The sequence below is a fragment of the Pleurodeles waltl genome, chromosome 11 (assembly GCF_031143425.1).
Source record: "Pleurodeles waltl isolate 20211129_DDA chromosome 11, aPleWal1.hap1.20221129, whole genome shotgun sequence".
NCBI classification, from domain to species: Eukaryota; Metazoa; Chordata; class Amphibia; order Caudata; family Salamandridae; genus Pleurodeles; species Pleurodeles waltl.
This window is the reverse complement of record NC_090450.1, coordinates 376,275,521-376,302,479: the sequence shown is the minus strand read 5'-3', so window position 1 is coordinate 376,302,479 and position 26,959 is coordinate 376,275,521. Positions and strand designations below refer to the sequence as shown.

Here is a 26,959-nt window from a genome sequence, read left to right as displayed (position 1 = left end):
TGTCATGGTCCTCTGAATGTACTGAAGCCAGTATTTGAGGGTTATAGATGTGGATTATGGATTGCTTACAATAAGTAATACCACAACACTGATCAGTACAGAACTAGGAACCATAATTGTCTTGAGGAGGCTGGAAACATCACAGTTAATAGCAGTTTTATCTGGACTATTTGGTGCTGGGTGCATTTTGAGAGTAAGCTGGATAATTTTCCTCTAGATGTCTGCTTGTAGTCCTTAAATCTAAAAGATTTGACTTTCTTTTTTTCTTTTTTTTGCGAGAAAACATGGTATTTATCTTGTCGGAGTTCATATCGGTTGTCCCTTTTACATGTCTGCTGATGTCATCATGCTTTGGATGGAACACCCACTGGTTGGTGGTTGCATCCCTGGATGGACGAGTCCATGACGATAGGCAGAATTTTCAAAAGATTATAATCTTACTCAGTGGTTGGAGGTCTTGTTCCTACTTGCTTCCAAATGTAAAACATTAACCATGTACCCAGTTTCCCTGAAGTACAGGAAGAAGATTGCAGTACGAACTGTGTTGATTTAAGCATAGAGCATTGACAAATCCTCTCCTTTCGTACTAGTCATACAACCAACCAGGTTCTTGCATTGATTTACTAGTCATTTTCAGTTTACTTATTTGTTTGATTTTTATGTGAGCTAGACAAAAAACATTTTACATATTCCAGTGTTATTTACATAAGTTAAATATATACAACTGACAATATATCTAGCCTACTGGCTGTCATCAGTAGGTGTTATTACTGAGACCTATTTTACATAGATGGTGTGCTCTTGTTGTGTTAATAACTGACAAATCTTATAAAAAAAAATTCCAGACTAGTTTGCTACTCACGTCAGCTGCTGTCCTGAAAGCTTCAGGGTGATTTGTCAAGCGGGGCCTGAGGGAAAAAAAAAAAGATGGGGACCCCCCCCAAAAAATTTCCTTGCGCAATTTCCCGTGGGTGTTTTGAGCATGACTACGGCCTGAACCGCTGAAGGCAATTACACCAAATTTGGCAGAAAGGTAGATCTTGGTCCAGAAAGAGTGCTGTAGGAAGTTGGCTCTGTATATACTATCTCAAAGTGAGAGATCGTGTGCAGAGTCCAGGGGTTCCCCTTAGAGGTTGATAGTGGCAATAATAGATAATACTAATGCTCTATTTTTGTGGTAGTGTGGCCGAGCAGTAGGCTTATCAAAGGGTAGTGTTAAGCATTTGTTGTACACAAACAGGCAATAAATGGGAACACACACTCAAAGACTTACTCCGGGCCAATAGGTTTTTATATAGAAAAATATTATTTTCTTTATTTTAGGGCCACAAGATTCAGATGTCAAGTAAGTACATAAATTGTAAGGTACTTGGCATAGGTAAATATAGAACTTTGAATTAAGACAGTAATTGTAGGAAAGTACCATCTTGCCTGGCATGTTACCCCCATTTTTCACTGTATATATGTTGTTTTAGTTGTATGTGTCACTGGGACCCTGGTAACCCAGGGCCCCAGTGCTCATAAGTGTGCCTGAATGTGTTACCTGTGTAGTGACTAACTGTCTCACTGAGGCTCTGCTAATCAGAACCTCAGTGGTTATGCTCTCTCATTTCTTTCCAAATTGTCACTAACAGGCTAGTGACCATTTTTACCAATTTACATTGGCTTACTGGAACACCCTTATAATTCCCTAGTATATGGTACTGAGGTACCCAGGGTATTGGGGTTCCAGGAGATCCCTATGGGCTGCAGCATTTCTTTTGCCACCCATAGGGAGCTCTGACAATTCTTACACAGGCCTGCCACTGCAGCCTGAGTGAAATAACGTCCACGTTATTTCACAGCCATTTTACACTGCACTTAAGTAACTTATAAGTCACCTATATGTCTAACCTTTACCTGGTAAAGGTTAGGTGCAAAGTTACTTAGTGTGAGGGCACCCTGGCACTAGCCAAGGTGCCCCCACATTGTTCAGAGCCAATTCCCTGAACTTTGTGAGTGCGGGGACACCATTACACGCGTGCACTACATATAGGTCACTACCTATATGTAGCTTCACCATGGTAACTCCGAATATGGCCATGTAACATGTCTATGATCATGGAATTGCCCCCTCTATACCATCCTGGCATAGTTGGCACAATCCCATGATCCCAGTGGTCTGTAGCACAGACCCTGGTACTGCCAAACTGCCCTTCCTGGGGTTTCACTGCAGCTGCTGCTGCTGCCAACCCCTGAGACAGGCAGCTGCCCTCCTGGGGTCCAGCCAGGCCTGGCCCAGGATGGCAGAACAAAGAACTTCCTCTGAGAGAGGGTGTGACACCCTCTCCCTTTGGAAAATGGTGTGAAGGCAGGGGAGGAGTAGCCTCCCCCAGCCTCTGGAAATGCTTTGTTGGGCACAGAGGTGCCCAATTCTGCATAAGCCAGTCTACACCGGTTCAGGGACCCCTTAGCCCCTGCTCTGGGCCGAAACTGGACAAAGGAAAGGGGAGTGACCACTCCCCTGACCTGCACCTCCCCTGGGAGGTGTCCAGAGCTCCTCCAGTGTGCTCCAGACCTCTGCCATCTTGGAAACAGAGGTGCTGCTGGCACACTGGACTGCTCTGAGTGGCCAGTGCCACCAGGTGACGTCAGAGACTCCTGCTGATAGGCTCCTTCAGGTGTTAGTAGCCTATCCTCTCTCCTAGGTAGCCAAACCCTCTTTTCTGGCTATTTAGGGTCTCTGTCTCTGGGGAAACTTTAGATAACGAATGCAAGAGCTCATCCGAGTTCCTCTGCATCTCCCTCTTCACCTTCTGATAAGGAATCGACTGCTGACCGCGCTGGAAGCCTGCAAACCTGCAACATAGTAGCAAAGACGACTACTGCAACTCTGTAACGCTGATCCTGCCGCCTTCTCGACTGTTTTCCTGCTTGTGCATGCTGTGGGGGTAGTCTGCCTCCTCTCTGCACCAGAAGCTCCGAAGAAATCTCCCGTGGGTCGACGGAATCTTCCCCCTGCAACCGCAGGCACCAAAAAGCTGCATTACCGGTCCCTTGGGTCTCCTCTCAGCACGACGAGCGAGGTCCCTCGAATCCAGCAACTCTGTCCAAGTGACCCCCACAGTCCAGTGACTCTTCAGTCCAAGTTTGGTGGAGGTAAGTCCTTGCCTCACCTCGCTGGGCTGCATTGCTGGGAACCGCGACTTTGCAGCTACTCCGGCCCCCGTGCACTTCCGGCGGAAATCCTTTGTGCACAGCCAAGCCTGGGTCCACGGCACTCTAACCTGCATTGCACGACTTTCTAAGTTGGTCTCCGGCGACGTGGGACTCCTTTGTGCAACTTCGGCGAGCACCGTTTCACGCATCCTCGTAGTGCCTGTTTCTGGCACTTCTCCGGGTGCTACCGGCTTCAGAGAGGGCTCCTTGTCTTGCTCGACATCCCCTCTCTCTGCTGGTCCAATTTGCGACCTCCTGGTCCCTCCTGGGCCTCAGCAGCGTCCAAAAACGCTAACCGCACGATTTGCAGCTAGCAAGGCTTGTTGGCGTTCTTTCGGCGGGAAAACACTTCTGCACGACTCTCCACGGCGAGAGGGATCCGTCCACCAAAGGGGAAGTCTCTAGCCCTTTTCGTTCCTGCAGAAACCTCAGCTTCTTCTGTCCAGTAGAAGCTTCCTTGCACCCGCAGCTGGCATTTCCTGGGCATTTGCCCATCTCCGACTTGCTTGTGACTTTTGGACTTGGTCCCCTTGTTCCACAGGTACCCTAGATTGGAAATCCACAGTTGTTGCATTGCTGGTTTGTGTCTTTCCTGCATTATTCCTCTAACACGACTACTTTGTCCTTAGGGGAACTTTAGTGCACTTTGCACTCACTTTTCAGGGTCTTGGGGAGGGTTATTTTTTCTAACTCTCACTATTTTCTAATAGTCCCAGCGACCCTCTACAAGGTCACATAGGTTTGGGGTCCATTCGTGGTTCGCATTCCACTTTTGGAGTATATGGTTTGTGTTGCCCCTATCCCTATGTTTCCCCATTGCATCCTATTGTAACTATACATTGTTTGCACTGTTTTCTAAGACTATACTGCATATTTTTGCTATTGTGTGTATATATATCTTGTGTATATTTCCTATCCTCTCACTGAGGGTACACTCTAAGATACTTTGGCATATTGTCATAAAAATAAAGTACCTTTATTTTTAGTATAACTGTGTATTGTGTTTTCTTATGATATTGTGCATATGACACTAAGTGGTACTGTAGTAGCTTCACACGTCTCCTAGTTCAGCCTAAGCTGCTCTGCTAAGCTACCATTATCTATCAGCCTAAGCTGCTAGACACCCTATACACTAATAAGGGATAACTGGGCCTGGTGCAAGGTGCAAGTACCCCTTGGTACTCACTACAAGCCAGTCCAGCCTCCTACAGTAATGTACACAGTTTAGCATAAAATGACAAGCTATTTTAAAAGTAGACACTGCAAAATTCAACAGTTCCTTGGGGAGGTAAGTAAAGGTTAGTTTGTCAGGTAAGCACTTACAAGTTCAGTCTTCGGGGCATAGGCAGCCCACCGTTGGAGGTTCAAGTCAACCCCAAACACCCAGCAACACCGGGCCAGTCAGGTGCCAAGGTCAAATAGGGGTCCGAATGACATAGGTCCCTATGGAGACCAGGGGTGCTCCTGTTCCAGTCTGCTAGCAGGTAAGTACCTGTGTCATCTGGGAGCAGACCGGGGGGGTTTTGTAGAGCACTTGGGGTTCCCAAACAAGCACACAAAATACACCTTCAGTGGCACAGGAGCGGCCGGGTGTAGTATGCAAACCAGGCATATGGTTTTGTTTGGGAATCAATGGAGGGACACTGGGGTCACTCTGGCGATGCAGACAGGGCACAGGGGTGCTTCTCGGGCCAGCCACTGACAGGGCAAAGATGAGGGCCGTTTGCTGGTCACTCCTGCACCAGTAGTTGGTTCCTCTCGGGCCTGGGGGCTGCGAGTGGAGTGCTTCTTCCAGTGTATTTCAAAATACATTTCAGTAGTTGTGAAAGCCCATTTCTGTGGCCCTCTATGATTGGAAAAAAAAAAAAATTTAAATGATGAAAACAAATCGCAACACTTTGCTTCGTGATTTGCAAACGATAAATGTTTTTTCTGAAACCCAATTTACACAGATTATTAATACACTATATAGTTTTATGAGTGAAGCTGCAAGTTAGTTGAATGGTTTTACGACATTTCTTGGAAATTTACTGCCTGTAAATGAGTGTCCTGCCACATCATGCTGTAGTAATATATTTATGAAAAGTGAGTGTTCAAACATAAACTGAGAAACACTCCTGCCTGTTGTCAATGTTATTAGTAAACTAAGAGGTAAGTCATGGATCATACGTCCCCGATAAAGGGGTGTAAAATTTAATTAAATATCTACTTGTCAATGAGACAGGTTGCTTCTTAAATCTACTTGGGCTGTAAAAAAAAAATATATATATATATCTACTTGGCCCTTTGGTGCCATGTAGTGCGGTGAGAAATTATGGCCTCCATCTCATTACGTAAGAGCTCTGTTAATAGCCTCTTGGATTATGCCGGGGCTACTACTATAGTAGGGCTTGAATACTTGCAGGTTCAATCCCTGCCTTAGAAATTTCCTTATTTTGCCACTTTTCTGCAGATCTACATACTGGGGCTGAAGGAAGCAGTAAGCAAAAATTCCAGTGCTGGAATGCCTTTGAGTCTGTAAACCTACTAACTTCAGTATTTTTAGGATTTTCACCATCTCTTCTCTAATCTTTTCCCATAATGAGAGAGGTTGGAAATTTACTCCTGACAATGGTAGAAGTAGAAGTTGTTCCATGGCTGGGGGGAAAAAGTGGTTTGAGGTAAAGTGAAGTTGTAAAAACTCACTAGATTTTCACATGAGCAAATCTACACAAGCATATTTGCTCGTGCTAAAATACAGTTCACAAATATTTTCTAGGAATATGATTTCCTGGTCAACTTCTGAGGGTTATTGTGAATTCACAAAAGCCACTAATTCACACATATACCGTGGGTGCACTTTTGTGACTTTCTTCAAGAATTAGGTCTGGCATTAACAAAGCCATTTTGTTTTTATTAAACTTCTATTTTTCTTTGTTGGTTGGCTTTACTGTGAGTGATCACATTCTGCTTTTCCACAAGGAACATATTGGCAGACATATAGATTTGTTCAATGCCAGGAACTACTGAGGCAATCAGCTACGTAAAACTGGAGAGGCCCCTCCTTGCAGAGAACATGGAGGGCTTCTCCTTCTAGACTCTGGGCAGGTGCTGTGCGGAGGGAACCCCCTTGAAGGGGGCAGCAAGGCCTTTGTTATGCGGCTGGTGGCAATGTGTGCTTTTTGAGACCAAAAACGTTGTCCTTTTTGCCAGTGCTTGTTAAAGTGGTGAGGGCCTGACAGTTCCCACAACAATAAAGTGTCACAAAAGACATGTCAAAGCAAGACATGCAATGACCAAACCAAAAGACCCACAAAAATGTCTGATTGGTGTGGCTTTGCCAGTGCTTGTGTTTTTTGTATGCTTCCCATAATCTTGTTGAAAATGGTTACACTGATTTTCCATTGGGAATATTTTTGGGAAATAGTAGCAAGCATCAACACATTTTACTAAATGACGCTTCAAAGAAATAGCACCTACAAATTCATAGTAGCAAACTATATTTTTCCTACTTGAATATTATTTCTGAACATTTTATTTTGAAAACAAAGAATCATCACTCTTGCTTACAAGCTCCTGCAGACATTTCCATCTAATCAGAGAGCATTCTGGGAGCATTTTACTTAGCCTCACATTGTTAAACTTTTCAAACGTTTGTACACTTTATTTTGTAAAAAAAAAAAAATGTTTTACTGGAACCATTGTCAGTAGTGCAGTGCGACCTTAAAACGTCTATTTACAGCGCTCACACTAATAATGAAGGCTTTTCAATAATGAACCATAGATTCAAGTTCGAACAGCATTAAGATTTGGGCACACATTACCTCAACTGCAGTCTGTTTCCTTCTCTGTAAACTGGCAGCTAAAGGGTTTGTCCTGCAGGGGGTTGGGCCTGCTTGTCCCAAGGAAAAGATAAACTTGAAAACTTGTTTCCCTTGACCCTAAACAATATATCCCGGGTATCAGGCGATAGGAATTCCACATCCTCCCTATGTGGGAGAGATTCTTATTACACATTGAGCAAACAATTAGTCTATTCAAAGAGTTTTTTTTTTGTACAGCAAAAATGCTAATCTCACATATTTGAAGGTGCACTTGTATGTGAGAGTGAAGAAAAAGGCAACTGTAAACTAAAATATTTGCCTAGGATCACACAATTTGAGCCCGTTTACGGGTCAGTAAGGTCGAATAGATTATTCAGGTAATTCGACCTTCAGGTTTAGTAACCTTTTATAATTTTTCGAGAAATGTAGCAGCCCAGATTTATCGATCGTCCCAACAATTGAAAACTGCCCATTTTTATTCTTGTTTGGAAACTAGTGCAGCATTTGCAAGGGAGAGCCAAAGGTTCTCAAACCTGATGTGCCATAAGTAGAGCTTAACCTCTTTTAGCCACAAGCGCTTACTAGCTCCCGGCAGCCCCATTACTTCATCTTGTGCTCACCGAAAAGGTGCTAGCTGCAGGGCTCACCATAGCATTTTCCAGTACAACATGGGTCTTAGCCTGGCTACATCACTAATCCTTTTTAGTGTGGAGTCGAGCCACAGCGGGTGCAAAGGAGTACCTGCAGGAAAATGACATAAGTTCCTCATAAAATGGTGCTCCGCTTGTTCAAGGGACCTTGTATCTAAGTTGCCCCCAACCCCCACCACACAAGGAAGATCCCAGACCCTGGCAATTATAAATCTTTAGTGCTGGGGAAATTGGGCAAAAGAGAGAATTGCGCTGTGCCCTCATAGTGCCCTGACAATATTGTTTCAGCTTGAGCCTACGCTTCTGAATGTGGACTGACCAATCAAATTGTTTGGAAACCCTTCATTCTCAGACAGTTGGGCAGGGACCTTAATTCCAGCCTAGCACGGAGTATCACCCTAGCACTTCTCCAAATAAGTTAGCAGGTCATTAATATAAAGGAAGAAGAATGTGTGTGGGGAGGGGGTGGTAGGCCAGCACACATCCCTGCCTCATACCCCGTTTATTAGGGATAAGATCCGTAAGCAGGCCCTGGGGTCCACATCTGACCTGGGCAAAGCTCTTAGTGTGCAGTGTGACAATGACTTAACAGATAAGCAGGAACACCCATCTCCCTCAACACCTTTCATGAAGACTTTCTGTGGACAAGGTCAAAAGCGGAACAGAGATCCTCAAATATTACATAAAACCTACTGCTCCTCAGAGAAACACACTTCCAGAATAGCAGCAGAAGGCAGAAAACCTGATCCATTGTGCTTACCACCTCTATGAAGTCAGTTTGCAGTGGGGTTAGAACATCGAACTCCACCATCTACTTATTCAATCTATTCAAAATTAAGCACAACACAATTTTTGCGCTCGATCAATTAGGCTGATTAGCCTGTAATTGACAGGTAGATATCAACATCCTTAAAAGCGGGAATGATCTCCTCCCCATACCCATGAGGGAGGCATAGATGCACCAGCCAATTGGGCGTGAAAAAGGACTACAAAATACAGGCCCCAAATATCCTTAAATAACTTGAAAAAAACAGCCAGGGACTTTATCCAGCCAAGTCTGCTTATGTGGGGCAATAAAGTCCAAAGCTTTGGAGGCCTCTAAGCTGGATAAAAGTGGTACTGAGTGTGATAATGACACTAGGTGCCATGGCAACCTGTTTTCCTACATCTCAGCAGCATCCCAAACCACTAGACATACCCTGAGAGTCATACTCAACCGATGTGGACTGGTTTATGCAAGGTGGGCACCAAATGTGCCCTTCAAAGCATACCATTGGCTTGGGGAGGCTACCTCTTCTAAGCCAGTAACACCTATTTCCAATGGGAGAGGGTGTTACCTCAATCTCCCACAGGAAATCCTTTGTTCTGCCTTCCTGAACTTGAATAGATTAGAAACCTGTCTGAGGGGTGGCAGCAGCTTGTGCTGCCCAGAAACCCTAGAAGACTGGTGATAGCAGTGCCGGGGGTCCTCTAAGGAGCCTCTAGAGTGGATGGAATCATACTTCCAATACAGGCAACAGTATTGGGGTATGATCCCAACATGTTTGATACCAAATATGCCTAGGTTCGAAGTTACAATTATGTAGCTGGACATAAGTCATGACTTATGTTCCTTACACACATAAAATGGCATCCCCTGCACTCACGAAGTCCATGGAAATGGCACTGGAATTCGTGGGGGCACCCTGTATGTGCAAGGGTTCCCTCACACACAGGTACTTGCACCCTGCCCTCTGGGCTAGGAGAACCTGCCATAGGGGTGACTTTCAGTGAACTGGTGCAGTGACCTGTAATGAAAAAGGATGCATGCACCCTGTCACACAGGTTGCAATGGCAGGCCTGCAGTACACTTTGCATGAGCTCCCCCTGGGTGGCATAATGCTGCAGCCCATGGGGATCCCCTGGTATCCCAATGCCGTGGGTACCTGTGTACCATATACTCAGGACTTAAAGGTTGGCACCAGTATGCCCAATGTTGGGTGAAAATGGTACACATTACCAAGTTAAGAAGGAAAAAGCATAATTACTGGGGTCCTGGTTAGCAGGATCCCGTGTTAATACAGTCAAATACACTGACAACAGGCAGGAAATGGGGGTAACTATGCCAAGATAGGTGGTACTTTCCTACACCCTAAATCACTAGTTCCATGTAGCAAAACCCTGGGCCAAGAGACTGAGCACAGCCTCGATGGGCCTGGTCTGGCCCTGCCTTTTTTCGGGGGCACGAGCCAGAGCGCGCTGCACGCACCTCCCGCACTCCAGGGACCTTACAGCGATATATAGTTTGTTGAAGTAGCCAGCCCCACCTCCCAAGTCCAGGTGATTTGTGGGGGATGAAGTCCCACTCCAGGAAAGGCAGCAGTAAAGAAAACAAAGGTTTATCTGCTTAAATCACGACCAAATCAATAATAACCAATTAATCAGGTGAGAGAATTACTGCAATTAGGCCACCCAAGTGTTGAATGGTATGTCCCTTGACTATACGTGGACTCCCCTTGCGTGGTCAGAGAAGAGCGGGAAGTCTTTGGTGTTGCCAAACATCTTTACGGTGTTGAAGAAGGGGGTTTCCCCTCCACTAAGGTTTTGTCCTTGTGGGTAGCAAGTTTTGCAGCTACCAGTGCTTGGATCACTTTTCTGATGCAGCCGTGTTCCCTAGGAGCACAGGTTTGCTGCCACTTCTCTTGGGTTTAATGTGGCACTGCCGTGAAGCGTTTCCTGGCCCCGGCCCCTGCAAAAGGGAAGGTGCTCTCCTTGCAGTGATACAGCCGGCAGGCTGCCCGAGCATGGAACACTGACCCAGTAGAGGAGCAGACGTTGAATAGCGGTTGGCGCCGGGTGAGGCCTTTGATATCTGCATACATTTAGGAGACGCTGTTCTGTGTTCAGTAAGTACACCCTTTCCCTCTTGCACGCTCTGGCCCCACAGGCTTGTCTGGATAAGAAAGCATAGTTGGGGAGCAGGAGGGGCTGTATTGTTAAGTTCTAACCATGCAGATGTGGCAGAACAAGTACTTGCGATTGCAGGATCATGTAGGCTTGATTCAGCTTCTAATTTCCTATAGACCTGAATCTGTTTCCCGAACGCCCTGGTCCTTGGTTGGCCCTCAGGGATTTGGTCGCATTCACACGCAGCTTTACTTCCCCCAAGTGATGTGACAATAAGTTTGCTCCCTTGTGTCAGTTGGAGGCTTGTGACGGACGAGAGCCCCCAGCAGCAGTTTCTGCCTCGGTTACAACACCCTCTAATCGAGTAAGTCTATGGGCCCATTTGATGAGTGACTTGTCTGTAGTTACCAGTTCTCACTGATCAGCTGGAGCATCGCAGAGCTCTCTTCTAAGTTTATGGATGTAAACTGGATTAGGTTTGTGAAAGGCTTCCAAGAGGTCTGTCTGCAAGAGGCCTGGGAGCCTTAGAATATTTTTTATGTAGAGTACTATAAAACAATTTTTTTACCCTGCCATTCATTCATCTGCTGGGAGGGCCAAAGGGGGTATGATTATTTTAATTTCATTAGAGATTAATGGGCTAGTTATTGATCTCCAACCAGATGTTACTGCCATACAACCCTTGAGATTACACTTGCTGGTTCATTTGTTGTCTACTTGCTAAACCTTTATAATTCATAAACGTGGTCCCAGGTTACATCTAGTCTCCATAGTCTGAACATGTATATTTCCTCATTAGTTAAACATCGGAGGGGGCAGATGAATTTAGTTCTTGTAGGGGACTTTAATACACACTTAAGGGATGTTTGGAAGTGGGGGGGGGGGGGAGGAGGGGGGAAATGTTAAAAAATGTTTTTACTGTGGCTCCCTATACCCCTCAGAGGTGTGTGTGTGTGTTTTTTCCTTTTTTTTTTCTTCTTTTTTTACACACACACACACACACATATATATATATATATTTATATATATATATATATATACACATACACACACACATACATACACACACTAGTGAAGGCTCTGACGTAATGATGTTGTATGAGTTTAACCTTGTTTTTACTATGAATATGTTCATAGGACATTGTAGTGGGACAACGGTTACATGTATAGGAAGGGGTTGTGCCTCAGTTATAGATTGTGTTTTTGTAGCAGATACAATGCCTGTAAAATATTGTTTGGGTCAAGGGCAACAAGTTTTCATGTATATTTTGTCCTTGGGACAAGTAGGCCCAACCCCCTACAGGACAAACCTTTTGGCTGCTAGTTTACAGAGAAGGGAACTTTCTGCACTTGAGGTAATGTGTGTCCCTATGTTAATGCTGTTCAAACCTGTATTTATGGTTCAGTAATGAAAAGCCTTCATTATTAGGGCTAGCGCTGTAAGTAGACGTTTTAAGGTCACAGTATGTGGCTAAGTATAATGCTCCCAGAATGCTCTCTGATTAGATGCAAATATTTGTTGAAGCTTGTAAGCAAGAGTGATGATTTTGCTTATAAAATTCAGGAAAAAAAGTTTCACAACTGACATTGTAGGTGCTATTTCTTTGAAGCCTCATTTAGTAAAATGTGTTGATTCATGCTAGCATTACCAAAAAATATTCCTAATTGAAAATCAGTGTAACTCTTTTCAACAAGATTATGGGAAAAATGAGAATATGCAAGCACTGGCAAAGCCAACCGATCTGCCATTTTTTTTGAGTGAACTATTTCTTTTGTCTCTCCACTCCGTGCTGCATGGCAGCCATGGTGCTCACAGTGCGAACAGGCACAACAGCGAGAACCCGGTCGATGTTTTTGGAGCGTTGGTCACATTGTTCATTGTTCACAGTTACCTAGTCGGAGTCATTTCTTGTATCTCTCCCCTTAAAACTCTTGAAATTGGTTAATGCTAATATATGGTTACACCAATACATTCTCCCATTCTTTTCTCATGTGGTTGTTCCCTCTAAGGGCTGACTGCATGGTTACATGACAATGTTTCTTTCAAATGCTGTTTTTATTGTGTTGTTCTCTGGGTACTTTGTTGAGCTTTACAGTCAACAAACTATAATATTTGTGGCACGAAAACTCGCCCCATAATGCTTTGCAGGGCATTGCTTTTTTTATAACAGTTTTGCTCATAACTCAGCATATGGTTGTCCTAGGACAATGGGACCACCTTCAAAACGCTCTTTATGTCTACATCATCTCTGGGTCCCGGCAATAGTTTAATGGGGACCCCAAAAATGAGCTCTTCCCACCATTCAGTGTCTTTTCAGCTTTTGCATGGCTACAAGTTTTATTTTACAACTGGGAGAGGTTTTGTTTTAAATGCCTTGTTTGTAATGCCATTGTAGTAGACCTGCTAGCCCTAAAATGCGCTCTAGGGGCTAAGTATATGGCTACACTGCATTACTTTCTCCTGTCTTTTTTCCATGGGGTTATTCCCCACTAGGGACTAACAATTAGGTTACATGACCATGCTTTTTACAAATAATATTTTTGTTATGGTGCCCTGTAGGGGGCAGCGCCTTGAGACCCTCACATGTGAGTAGTTGTGCTTTATAAAAACTGATTGAGGGGCTGTTTTGAGCATTACAGTCTAATGCCAAAAGTTTATTTTTGATAAAGGTTTATGATTGTTTCAATAATTTTCCTTATTACAGTTATGACCGTAATTCAGGCCAACTTAACATCCTTATTACACTATGGCTGTTCAAACCCTCTTGATACGTTTGCATGACTCCTAGTTTATTTCTCCTCTGGCTGTTTTGTGTCTTTTTTGGGGTTATTGTGTTAGCCAGCCAGTAACTCTGATGGCGGGGTGGTGAAAGTGGTATTCTATTGGAATTAGCATGGCAGATTTAACTTAAGATGCAAAATGGCAATATTTTAATTTGTTCCTGCAGATAGAGGGAGACGGTACATGGAAGTACTTCCGTTATATGCAGAGCCACTAGAATTATATGACAGGGAAAGACAAAATTATGAGGCAGGTTTGACCAATTTATGTTGCAAGAAAAGTACTGTTATGAATTTACAATCTCTCAATAGCTCTAACTCAAGCAAATGCAAGACCTATTGCATTGCAAATGCTTTTTTTTTTTCTTTGTAAGGGAATCGAGCACACTGCTGCCGATTCGGAATTCAAGATTCAAAGACCATGAAATGATTGCGCACACTGCCGATCTGAATGCCACAAAATAAATTCCTGGAAAGAATCGCACACACTGTTGCAGATTCGGAATTCACAAGGTAAATGCCATGAAATGATCGCGTACACGCAATTTCAAATTTAGGCCCAGAACTAGAATGTTACTGTAAAACGGAGTCTGGGGCCTAACCCGACCTCCGCCTTACCGCCCTGCCTGAAGATCACAAAATAAGCAAGAGCAGGCCTGGAACTGGCTGGTTAGGCCTCTGGGACAGGAGCTCTGGAAAATGCTGCTGCTCTGCACCGGGATCTCTGAATAGCGAGCACGTGGAGCTGGGCTGGCCCCCTTATATAGAGCCAAGCCACACCCAATCATGCTGCAAGAAAGGCTTCTAGAAAGTCTTAGAAGAAAGGACCACACCCTGTAATGCTGCAAACAAGCCTTGCAAATTAACAATGAATTACAGAAAACATTAATGACTTTTCAAGGTGAATGTTCTGCAATGCAAAAGGTTAACATACTGCATAGAAACACAATTCATGAAATATGCCTCTGCATAATGACTGGGTTTTTGCATTTACGTCGCCCGTAGAGCGCGCACTGTCCTGATGTTGACAGTATGTGAAACCGAGACCGGAATCACAACTCTCAACAGAAGTTTCTATTAAAAAAAAAAAAAAAAGAAGAGAAACTTACCCAACAAAAACCTCAATTTAAAAAGAAAAAAGTGGCAGCAGTTGCGATACGGCATGCCACGCAGGAAGAGGGCTCTTGAGGAGCAAGACGTGGGCGCTAGCTCTGCTCGACAGTGCGGCAGAGGTCACAGTAGTTCGCCAGAATCTTGAAGAGCGCCTGGAGGTGAAAGCAACTGATGACTTCCTACAAGTTGAAACAGCGGACATGCGTGTCTCCACGCCTGTGTTTTGCTTTCACTAGTGACCGAGCTGAAAACAACCTGTTATGCACTTCTTAGTTCAAAGAAGACATTTATTATTACTTCACCACAAGGTCCCTTAAAAGATTGTAGGTCGAAACCACATGTTTAAAAATAGTCACAGCAATGAAAGGAAAATATATCAGTGATTCTCAACTGTAATGTACACAGCAAATTTATGTGATTATATTATAGCATAATTGCAAAGCAAAGGATAAAGTAAAAATTAATCACTGTAGGGCCTACCAAACTCTTCATCTTTCTCATGCCAGCAAGAATATGACCCCATTCAACTGCAAGAAAGAAATCCACCCTCACGGGACAAGTGTGTGTGTCAGGCATTCGACGTCTAATCCTGACTGAGGTCTTGGAAATTCCCTCCCTACTGAGCAGGGCCACCTCTATTACAGTTTAAACAACCATGAGAGAACCCATTAGAAGGCCCTCCCTCGCAGATGGAAATATTCAAACATGCTTGCTACTGTAAGTCAGAGTTAGAAGAAAAACGTTGAAACCTGGCCAGCCTTTCAAGGCTATCCTTTCAAGGCCGACCTGTTCCCTGCACTGAAGAAAACAAAAAATATGTGCTCTCTTATCATGAACTGTTCGGTGAGGAAAAAATACGAAGAAACAAGCTTAGTTTACCATGTGGAAAAACACAGCTCAACTGCAATGTCTAATGCCACGATAAAGCCAATAGGCAGCTAAACTGAATATAAAATGCAATCTGCAACTGGTGAATACTTGAACAACTAATATGCAAAGTGGTGCAACACAAAGGCAGTGGTCAAACATACCTATTTGTAATACATTTCCACCCTCAGACCAACGACTTTGTGTAAAGAAAAAAAACATAAGCAAATCAGGTTTGCAACGTAATACAATAATAAAAGCCATCACTGTAAAGCAATGGAAGTGGATTAATGTAGTGATCTTATAAACGTTTAAATCAGACACACCTACAATGAAAAGACTGAAGCTTATATATATATATATTCTGAGTGGGGTAGTAACTGATTGAAAAGTGTCTCTAGGATAGCAAGTTGGTGTAGAATTAGGTGGAAACTTCATGAGTTCTAATCATGAAAATGTACACAGTCCACCTGAAAGGTTTGCTGGAATATAAATGAAAGTCCGGTTTCCACACGAGAACAGCCAGCCAACTGGTAGTTTTGCTTAATGAGACTGACAGCAGTCGTCAGATAACAAGCCATGGGTTCGTTCCAGTGGAAGAATGTAATCGAACAGGTTGACAGAACATCCATGGTACTCTGTATTGTTGCCATGTAGAACTTGAATCAATGATGCACAATTTGAGCAAAATGGATCCATAGGTTTTGTATTTTAAAAGCAGCAGGAGCGTTGCACAAAGGTTATCAATCAGGTTCAGGTTGGGGGCGCGGTCCCTCCCCCGACCCCACACGCAAACGCCCGAAGAGAGACCATACAGTACACTCCTGGTCAGTGGCAAGTCGTACTAGGATCTCTAAAAGAAACAAGTATGACTTTTCTTGCAAATAACATTTGTGATCTGAAATGTGCTCTCCTTTTTCCTTTCCTTGTTTGATAATCAGCAGGACATTATTGGGGCCCTTTGCTATAATTTCTGCAGGTTCTGGAGGGCCATTTGGGGATTCAACCCACACTTTAGCACTGAGGTTTTTATCTGCTGAACTTCCCTTTCCTTGCAATGTCAGAAGGGCTGGGGTAGTCCCCTTCCTCACCAAACCTCCATACACTACACTTATGACATGTTGGGCAGTTCTGTCTCCTATCTGTATGAATAAGTCAACTTTGCCACTATTTCACAGAGTAACTTTGATTTCTCCTTGGTAATCTGCATCAGTCACTCCCCTTAAAACCTAAATAACTTTAAGGGCCAACACAGATCTGGGAGCAATCAATCCAAAATGCTCTGGGGGAATCTGTATTCCAACACCTATTTCACACACCGCTATGTCTTAGTCCGTAAGCTTGTGAAGCATGTAAGTCAAGACCTGCAGATTCAGGTGTGGCTCTGTAAGGAGCTAACGCTACAGGTTTTATTTCCCAGTATGTGATGGAATTGGTGGCCACATGTGGGTGTATTTGCAAAGCTGGAGTTAACATTTGCATCAAAGGTGTTTCCGCATCTGTTAATGGTCTATTGTTCAGAATCTGGAGGGCTTCATTTAAATGCTCTCTCCAGTTTTTCAAAGTTCCATCAGATACTTTTCTCAGTTGAGCTTACAGTAAACCATTCATTCTCTCAATCAGTCCTGAGGACTGTGGATAATAAGGAATATGATATATCCACTCAATATTGTGCTGGGAACAGTAGTCCTGTACCAATTTGCCTTTGAAGTGTGACCTAGTGTCACTTTGGATCTGGAGTAGTACTCCATAGTATAACATTAACAAGTACAGAGTTCTGATAGTATTGTGTTGAGTTGCACGTTTGTAAGGGACAGTTATCAAGTATCCAGAATAAGTGTCCACTACGGTGCAGGCGTATTGACACTCCTGACTAATCAGTAGTGGTCCAATGTAGTCAATTTGCTATATCTGTCTTGGTAACTTTCCTCTCCCCAATTGATCTTTGACGGTTTGCGGGACAGATCTCTGTGTGTGCTGACAAATAGGACATTGCAATATATATTTTTTTTTTTTTTTTAACAAATCTAGGGGAATGTGCATCCCTCTGATCTCTGCCCACCCGTAAGTGGCTTTTTCTCCCAGGTGTCCACATTTCCGGTGCGCCCACTTAGCTATCCCCACCAAGTCAGAATTCTGGGTTGACCCTTCTGCCTCTGAACTTTTGTCTTTGACGTCTGTAAGGGAATTGAACCATTGTTCTAGTGAGTCAATGGGACAATGAGCATCTATTACTTTAGTCTGTCTTAACATTTCCCAAATGTCCTGCCACAACTCTTAGCTACACACCTCCTTTGAATTAATGAACCAGATTCCAGTTTTATTTTGTAATAATTTGTTCTGGGTAATTTGCTCACATAAATTCTTATTTTCGTGTTCTAACTGTTTACATCTCTCATGCATTTTTCTGCAAGAAGACAAAAGTATCCAAACCTTCCTGTCAAGAACAAAAAGCACCTTTCAAAAAGCACCTTTTCTAAATATGAAAACACTTTAGTTTTATCCAAGCACCCATCCCTGATAAAGAAGAAAACATGTTTGTCACAACACCATAAGGCAGTTTAATTTCACATGGTTTGCGGTGCTTCCTTTAATTCTCTAAATAAAAACATCTTGACACTTTTTTAAATCGTGCACCTCCAAACCCCCCCCCCCCCCCCTTTTATTTATTTATTATTTTTTTTTTTTTTGGGAATCCTGCCAAAATGTTTTTCCTTCACTAATGACTGAGCTGACACAAATCTCTGGAATGCACTTCTTAGTTCAAAGAAGACATTTATTATTACTTTACCACTGGGTTCCTAAAAAGAGAATAGTAGGTCGAAAGCACACGTTTAAAAAATAGTCACAACAATGAAAGGGAAATGTATCAAAGTGATTCTCAACTGCAATGTACACAGCAAATATATGTGATTATACTATAGCATAATTGCAAAGCATAAAGTAAAAATTCATCACCGTAGGGCCTGCCAAGCTCTTCATCTTTCTCATGCCAGCAAGAAGATGACACCATTCAACTGCGTGAAAGAGATATCCACCCTCACGGGACAAGTGTGTGTGTCAGGCATTCAACGTCTAATCCTGGCTGAGGTCGTGGAAATTCCCTCGCTACTGAGCAGGGCCTCCTCTTTTATAGTTTAAACAACCACGAAAGAACCTTCTAGAAGGCCCTCCCTCTCAGATGGAAATATTCAAACATGCTGGCTGCTGTAGGTCAGAGTTGGAAGAAAAACATTGAAAACTGGCCAGCCTTTCAAGGCTCTCTTTCCAAGGCTGACCTGTTCCCTGCACTGAAGAAAAAAAAAAAAAAAATGTGCTCTTTTATCATGAACTGTTCGGTGAGGAAAAAATACAAAGAAACAAGCTTAGTTTACCATGTTGAAAAACACAGCTCAACTGCAATGTCTAACGCCACGATAAAGCCAATAGGCAGTTTACCTGAATACAAAATTTAATCTGTATCTGGTGAACACTGAACAACTAATATGCAAAGTGATGCAACACAGTCCGTGGTCAAACATACCTATTTTTTATACAGCCTGGCGGGGTGTACAAAGTAACGTTATAATTAGATGGCATTGAACGCACAATCGACACAATCTTTTGGGACCACGTTGTCAACATGTGACATTCTACTGGCTGAAAGGGATTGGCCATCAGAATTTGTCTGTACTTGCCCATATGGGGAAGAGATTAACAAACTTTTCTCGTACCTTGTTCCCAAAGAGCTCGCAGAATCCTACGCCATAGATTGAGAATTGGCGCAGGCATCCGCGTTATTCCGCAACCACGTAGGGTGGGATAAAGATTTCCCCTATCATGTAATCCCAATTTAAAAAATCAACCTCCGTATCCAAAAAAAACATGATACTAAAGCACCCGTGAGGGAAATCCTCACACTAGAGTACCAGGGCGTAATCGAACCCTACGTCTCACCAATGAACAATCCTTTATTCCCAGGAGCTAAAATGGACCATTCGTACAGAATAGTCTTAGACTACAGACATTTAAACAGTCGTACATGAACATATGCTATACAAAACTCTCATAGCACAACACTCATGAACAACATAGTACGCAAAAAATACAAAACAACCAACGGTTTCTTCTGCCAAAACATAGTACCTAAGACTAGAGACCTAACAAGTTTCAGTGCACTAGGCTCTCAGAAACAATTCTGTCATTTACCACAAGGGTACAAGAACAGTCCAGGACTGTTTGCGGCTCGTGTGACTTCAATATTGCACGACGTTGACCCAAAAGCATTGTCCTATGTAGATGATATTTATCTTACGGATGATGCACTACTGCAGCATCTAAGACAAGTAGCCCACATTGTTGTAAGATTTGGCTATAAATTCAATTTCAAGAAAACAAAAACCGTCTTCATTAGCATCCTGTTTCTGGGATACGAATTATGAAGTGAAGGAAAAAGCTTAGCACCACAATTCTTAGAAAAATGCGCACAGTTACAACCTCCAAATACCATTAAGAATCTCCAATCCCTATTGGGTTTCCTAAATTTTGGCAGAACTTACATTCCAGATTATGCATCACACATAAAACCTTTATGACTTAATACGTCCTGACTTTTTTCCAGTAGATTCTGGACAGTTGAACACACGCATTCTCAGAGCTTTGCAAACGGACATGCTTGCAGCACAGCACCTACATACAAGAAACAATAAACATCTGGTCATCAGAGTAATTGCTGGTGCCATTGGTTTCACCTATGTAACATTCAATGATGGTGAGACAGTCCTGATTGCATACAAATCACATTTGTATTCCGCAACAGAGCAACTCCTTGCTCCCACTGGGAACATGCTCACTGCTGTTCAAATGGCTGTCATTAAAGAAAGACAACTAGCCCAGGGGAAATACATTATTGTCAAAGTTACAAACTCTAGAATTTTTGCAATATGAACTAGAATATCCAGTTCCAACTAACACATTGCCTATTTATCAGAGTCATGTATACTGACGGCTCAGCACAACCTACTATAGGCACAAAATACCAATACTCCACTGCTTGCGCAGTTGTGAGCGGCTACATGGATGGTAGCAAACTCTATCCATAAAATACCTTTACACAAACCCTGGGAGATTGCACAGCACAACTAGCAGAGCTGAAGGCTCTGGTGATGGCACTGGAATATATGAATCCTGACCAGCTAACACTGATTGTGATTCCTACTATTGTGTCCAGTCCATCAATGAATATCTGCATTACTGTCACCAGAATGGGTTCAGAGATTCTAAAAGTAACACCATCAAACACAGATGATTGTGGGGGAAAGTAGTGGATCTAAAGGAAACCCTACCAAATGTCCATGTTGTACATACACTTGGACTCCAGCGCGTTGGAGTACACGTTGCTGGAAATACATTGGCTTATGAAGCAGCCAAATCAGCAGTAGCTGCGGCTTCTGTTGGTGCAGTCGCTCACTCAAGAATGAAACCGGACGATGACCTATGGGCTGCTGTGAAAGCCACTGCTGAAGGCACACATTTACCGAAAGCATTCCCTGCTAGATATTTCTACTGGATGGGAGGCTTTCTTGATGCAGAAGTACACATGCCAGGCGTGTGAGTTTGAGTAATTCCCAGTAAAGACCTAAGACCAGAGTTGATTAAAGCAGCGCATGATGGGTTTGCCTCTGCCTATGCTGGTGTTGTGCTTACAGTATCATTGTTGCAAGCACGTTATTGGTGGCCAGGTCTAAACAAACAGACCAAGCAGTATGTGCTTTGTTGTGACATCTACCAACAAATTAAAGGGTCGACCGTCAGACGTTCACCTCAGACACCCCTCATAATTTAACAAACCATTACAATGTGTGTACTTGGACCATTGCAGTCCCCTAACACTGGACAGTACTTATAAATACATCTTAGTCGCTGTTGACTCCTGCTCCAGATTTCTATGTGGCCACAACGCTCGGCTGACGCTCTGACTGTTGTTAAAGATTTGCAAGTCTTTATCGGCACATACACAGTTGCAGCTTTCCACTCTGACCAGGCCCCTGCTTTCGTCTCAAGGGCATTCAGGGACGGCATGGCTTCGTTAGGGGTCCAACTCCATTACTTGTCTCCATTTCATCCAGAGGGAAATAGTGTTGTGAAGCGACAAAACTGAGATTTAAAGCAATCCTTAACAGCCAGAGTATTAGTTGTGGGTCGTAGTTGGCTTAATTGGAGACCAGAGAGCACTTAATAATCTGCCTTGAAGGTCCCTGGAGGGGGTCGTACTTCATATGAGTGCCTTTTTGGAACTCAAATGTATGTTCCAGATCTTGATGGTCCTGGCTTGGAGATGGCAGAAATACCTTTTAACATAAATGAACTTGTCACTATCTTGCAGGAATTACAACAGTTCAGTGATGACAACGTTCTGCCAGTGCTGCCTCTGTAGGAATTAAGGATGTACCAATAACACCTTCTTGCTGGATTCCAAAGGTTGGGGATCTAGCACGTGAAAAAGTTGCTGTGAAAAGGGAGTTTGGTCCTTCCTATCGTGCACTGGTCCCTGTTCTGGGAATACACTGTATCGGACCTGTGATTTTACCACCGCAGCCTGGTTCCAAAGAAAACCGATTTGACTCCATCGACAATGTCAAGTTACACGATGTGGCCGATCCTGCACAGCAGACAAAGATGAACAACCAGTAGTTCCCGAATCCCTCTCACTACTGGTCTTGATGCCCCTCTACAAGTATTGTGCAGCAACGCTTACACCTCTCCGAGCTTGGGGAGTGTGGAAAATGATCTTACATTAGTTCCACTAACATGGATTACAACAAGCAGCACCGAAATTGCTGATCAATTTGACTTGACTTCTACACAGACCGATGGCATCAATTATTATGAACCAATGCGGGAGACCACTGTTAGTTCTCCACCTTCAAATACGGCTCCAATTTTGGCACAGACTTCTGGATACTTTGCCAACATCAGTGACACTTTTTCGGACTCCATTGCCTCTTCTACACCTGAACTGCCAAAAACAGGTAAGCTGATAAATTGGCTTAAAACAAATTACTTAATTTTCCCATGAAACTATCTGTGGCTTTCCTGGACTGTATTAGCTTTCCTTCTTTGGATTGGCTTTGTTATTACTTGCTTTCTATTAAAACATGGTCATTACCTTCCTGAACGATCAACAGTTGAACTGGTGATTGAGGGATGTAAAAACAGTTGATTCTGTGATGACTGAATTGCAGTATTTTACTGTATTTGAAAGAGAGAATGTTTTATCAATCCAAAGAAAATTATGGAGATATGTTCTGTCATAATTATTATGGACACCATTTCATTCACAGAGGAAGTACCCCAAAGACTATTTTCAATTACACACAATGGGAACATTGTCCAACTTCACCGCAATAGAGTTCTAAAACATTCTGAAAAATGTGTATTTTTTTCTGGGCTCAATGTTAAAAATGCTGAGTCATATTATTTTTAAATTACCATTGATGGAAAATGTACATACTATAGAAGGCAATGAATATTGGTTGAAGTCGATTGACTTAAAAAGTGTGTGGGGAACAAAAAATTGGCAGGTGAGGGAAAAGGAAGCTTTATTCAGAGCATGCTTGATACCTGTTCAAATTACATTTTTGAATGAAACTGTACAACAGGGAAGCTGTTTAGTCTTAGCAAAAATCAAGGAATTGAATGTGCCCAGTATTCCTGCCCCTGCAAAATTTTTACAAATGCCAAAAGTATATCAATCCAACTGAAGATCAGCTCGATGAATGGGTCCAAAATGGCACTTTTAATACTTCACATTCTGGTGGGTGGTTATTGTGGCCAGTAGATACCAATGGGTGGCATAAATGTTTAATGAACTCCAAGGGGGGTTTTGAACAAGTATGCCAGACCTTCGTTATGTGTCATCTGAAAATGTGGGTATAGTAACAACATATAGAGTAGGTAAACTATGCCAGCAGTGGTTGAAGAGTTTCTCGCAAGATGCTGTTAGAGATCACCTGAGTCTCCTAACGACACTGACTTATAGGATTTCCTGTTAGGCCCCAGAAAACAACGCAGAAAACGCTTCTTATGTGCAGCCTATACTGAAATATGGAAGCTTTCCCCCACAAGAAGCAGCAACCCGGTTAAGGCAAAGAGATCAGGAAAACTTACGGAAGGCATTAGCTGTTGTAGATAATGGGATTAATACCCTGTCTAACCGGATATACACCTTAAACAACATAGTTTTTTCCACAATAGACCTAGTACAAAGGGACATGGCTTCTTTACTCCATGGACAGAGTCAACTAAGGTCCATTATGCAGTTGGGTTGGACACTACAGACACTGAAGCAAGTCGTGTTCCCTGGCAACAGGTTAGCACAAGGGACATATTTCTCACGTTTAATTTAACGCGACAACAACTAATGGCTGAGAAAGAAGCGACTTATGTCATGTTAAATATTGAAAAGTTGCCTTTTACTGTGGCTGAAATACCATCTGCTGAGTGGTCAATGCCTATTTCAACACTTCAATTCACGTCCTGCCTAAAAACACATTCCAGTAGGCAGATATGAAAGGCTAAGAGATAGTTACATCCATGAGGTGTGGGAGCTACCCTTCTCGTACAAATATCTTAGTGGCATGAAAGAGGTCTTTCTTAGTGGTAGTGAATGCTAGACTTCTGTCAGCTGTTTAGTTTGTAAACAGCTGTCCCCCCCCCCCCCCCCCCCCCCCCCCCCCCCCCACACACACACACACACACACACACACGACAGAGGGAAGTAGCTGAGATTTGGCCCCATAATTGCTACTTCAAATGTGAAGTTGAACAGACTCTGCCTTATTGTTTAAAAAAACATGTGACACTCATCTGCACGAAAGACCTATGCGCTTCAGGTTGTGAGGTTATCGACAGAGATACAGTTCCTTTTAAGTACTAACTCTGAGACAATTTGAACTCGTGAGACGGATAATTTACGCTTCCAATACTACTGTAATCACTAATTTCTTTAAGAGTGTTGATTCTGGTTTCATCCACACCTTCTCCTCTATATTCGGTGTAATACCTTCAGCCATCCATTCAATTTTCTCCAGTATTTTTGGGGGATTTGCAATAACTTTGGCAGCTTGCTTGCTATTGCTATTTTTCTGCGCATTGGCAGTCCCTTCGCACCAAGGAGGACTGAAAGCGCTTCCACCAGCACAGCTTTGTCGTGAAACATATGATGCAGTACTTTGGAGCATCACTCTTGGAGCAATTGGAGTGTGATTGTTCTCTGTCATTCAGACTGGTTCTGCATTGTGTGCAGCCTGTTTTTTTGTGTGCTTCTGGTGCACATTTGAATATGCACTGAAAGTTTGTCTTTCTACGCAGCGCTTGCTTTCATTGTACGCTGATCTGTTGATGTTCTCGCTGAGGGCTCATTTCCAGACTTGCGCGTTGAGGGTGTGTTTGCTATGGGAAGCTGTTTAAGTTGCCCTTTGTGGATTATGCAGGTCTAAACTCACTGTTGGGCATTCCACGGAATGGTGCTGCCTCGGCGGGAGCTCTGGCTAGGAACACGAATGCTCCTTGGTTTTCTTTAGCGATGAACTTCCTACTTTACCACCTGCCGAAGTGGACAATTTCCTGAATTATCCCGGATTCAATTGGCATCTTTTAAAATTCAGCTTTTCTTGACTCCAGAATTAACATTTTAAAATGTCCTTTTAAATACATGCTCATGTGTCTTTTTTGCCTTGTCATTATTGACATGCCCACATATATATGTCGGAGGATAGATTTTAGTAGCGTTTTACATATAATTAGGCTTTGAACCACCTTTGAAACGGCAATGGGAGGGTGTTGTGTAGCCATTTTAGTTATAGATTTGCACATATTATTTTTGCAAACTGCTTTGGCCCAAGTTATAATTATTACCTTAGGCAATGAGTTACAGTTATAGTTACTTGAGATTAGTATTAGACTTTGTAGTATGATACAAGTTTCAACCTTGAAAACTAGATACATCAGCTGTTTCATATTCCTCCTCAAGGAATCGAATGAGTAACATTTTTGCAGTATTTTTCTTTGTTCCCAGTGTTTCCAAAGAAACACTCCACTGATGCACCAACCCCAAGGACATGTTGACACATGTTTGTGGGATTTGTTCTCCTTTTACTGTTTTGATAGTGTTTTTCCCTATTTCTTGATCCTGATCCTCCTTCAAGTTTACACTCGCTTCTATTTATTGCTTTTTGTTTTTTTCTTCACCCTTGTTCTTCTTTGCTGGAGAAATACAGTATGCATGCCTCTGATTTTCCTTTTATCCACCAGTAAACTGATGTCTTTTAAATAGCACTTCAAAACAACCATTTTGAAGTGCAGTAATAATTAGGTGCTGCTGTTACTCAATTGAATGATACTTGATTTAAGATAAATCTTGATCTGCCTGTTCAGAATTTGAAATTATGACCTAATCTGCCAAAATAATTACCACACATTTGACAGTAGAGAAGGCGTGTCTACATAGTGTAACAAAAATATGCAAATATTGAATTGATCTGAAGGTAAACCAACTGTCACCATATTATACATCTGCACTTGAACTTCTCAGTTTCTACCTGACCATAGATGGCGGAATATTGAGGTTTCAAATCTTTTAGCATAGATTAATTCATATGGGTGGGTTATACTAAGAAAGGGAATGGTTTATGCTCTTTAGAAAAAATGTTTTGTATGCATTAATCATGGAAAACGGTTTGCCTACAGCTTTCTGTGTGTAGTATTGATTAATTTTCTCAATCACCTCAACCTAGTTCCTCTTTAATTTTTCCGGCTGCGTTCCTTTGCAAAAAGTCTGAAATAAAGTCCAAACTATATATTAGTTCTTCTCGTTTAAATTATTCTGGGATTTTATTGTTGGTTTTTAATCTCTACTTCCGTTTTTAGTACGCCTGCATCACAACAATGGCAATGGAAATTGGCTCCCCGCCTCGATTCTTCCACATGCCAAAGTTCCAGCATCAGGCTCCACGTCAGCTCTTTTATAAAAGACCAGACTTTGCCCAACAACAGGCTATGCAACAGCTCACTTTTGATGGTAAGCGCATGAGGAAGGCGGTCAACCGGAAGACTATTGACTATAACCCATCAATCATCAAGTATCTAGAGGTGAGTTCTAATGTGGAGTGTCACTTGTGGAGGTGTAGTCGTTCTGGCACTTGTGAAGGCAAACGTGCCATGTGCATTCACCATAAAGGTGTTCACCAGTCTAAATCTTACTGTGGAAGGAACATACTTTAGCTGTCTAGTGTGAATCTGTTATGTCAATAAAGTCTTCCTGAATGATGTCCGGTCATTGACCTTGACTTCAGTGAGTTATCTGGGTGCAGAAGCCCAGTTCAAATATTCAATAGTGTGTAAATGAGTGTGATGTGTTTAAGGAGGCGAGATGACTGTATACAGGAAACATCTGATGGAGAGAGGATTGTAATTTGTACATAAAGTGGTATATTTACATAGGCTGTATATCAACTGTTATTTTATTTGTCTGATTTTTGCAAGTGGTTCCCTCCACAATCACCTGACTGCTCTTTTTTTAAATCCATTTGCTTTATTCAGATTGTTCTCTTGAAGTTCTCCAATGTTTGTACGCTGGCTTTTATTTCCTGTTTAAATGTATGGGTCTTAAACTACATCTGC

General features: G+C 42.7%; 1 protein-coding gene across 2 annotated transcripts in view; it reads left to right on the top strand.

Annotated features, from left to right (window-relative positions):
• The window catches only part of WDR33 (WD repeat domain 33), a 1,025,118-nt gene that overhangs the window by 5,069 nt on the left and 993,090 nt on the right, over positions 1 to 26,959 (top strand). For both annotated transcript variants that reach the window (XM_069213677.1, XM_069213680.1), the window contains exon 2: positions 26,207 to 26,428. In XM_069213677.1, the coding sequence (XP_069069778.1) occupies positions 26,225 to 26,428 (204 nt within the window). In that variant the 5' untranslated portion in view covers positions 26,207 to 26,224. The remainder of the gene's footprint in view (positions 1 to 26,206; positions 26,429 to 26,959) is intronic.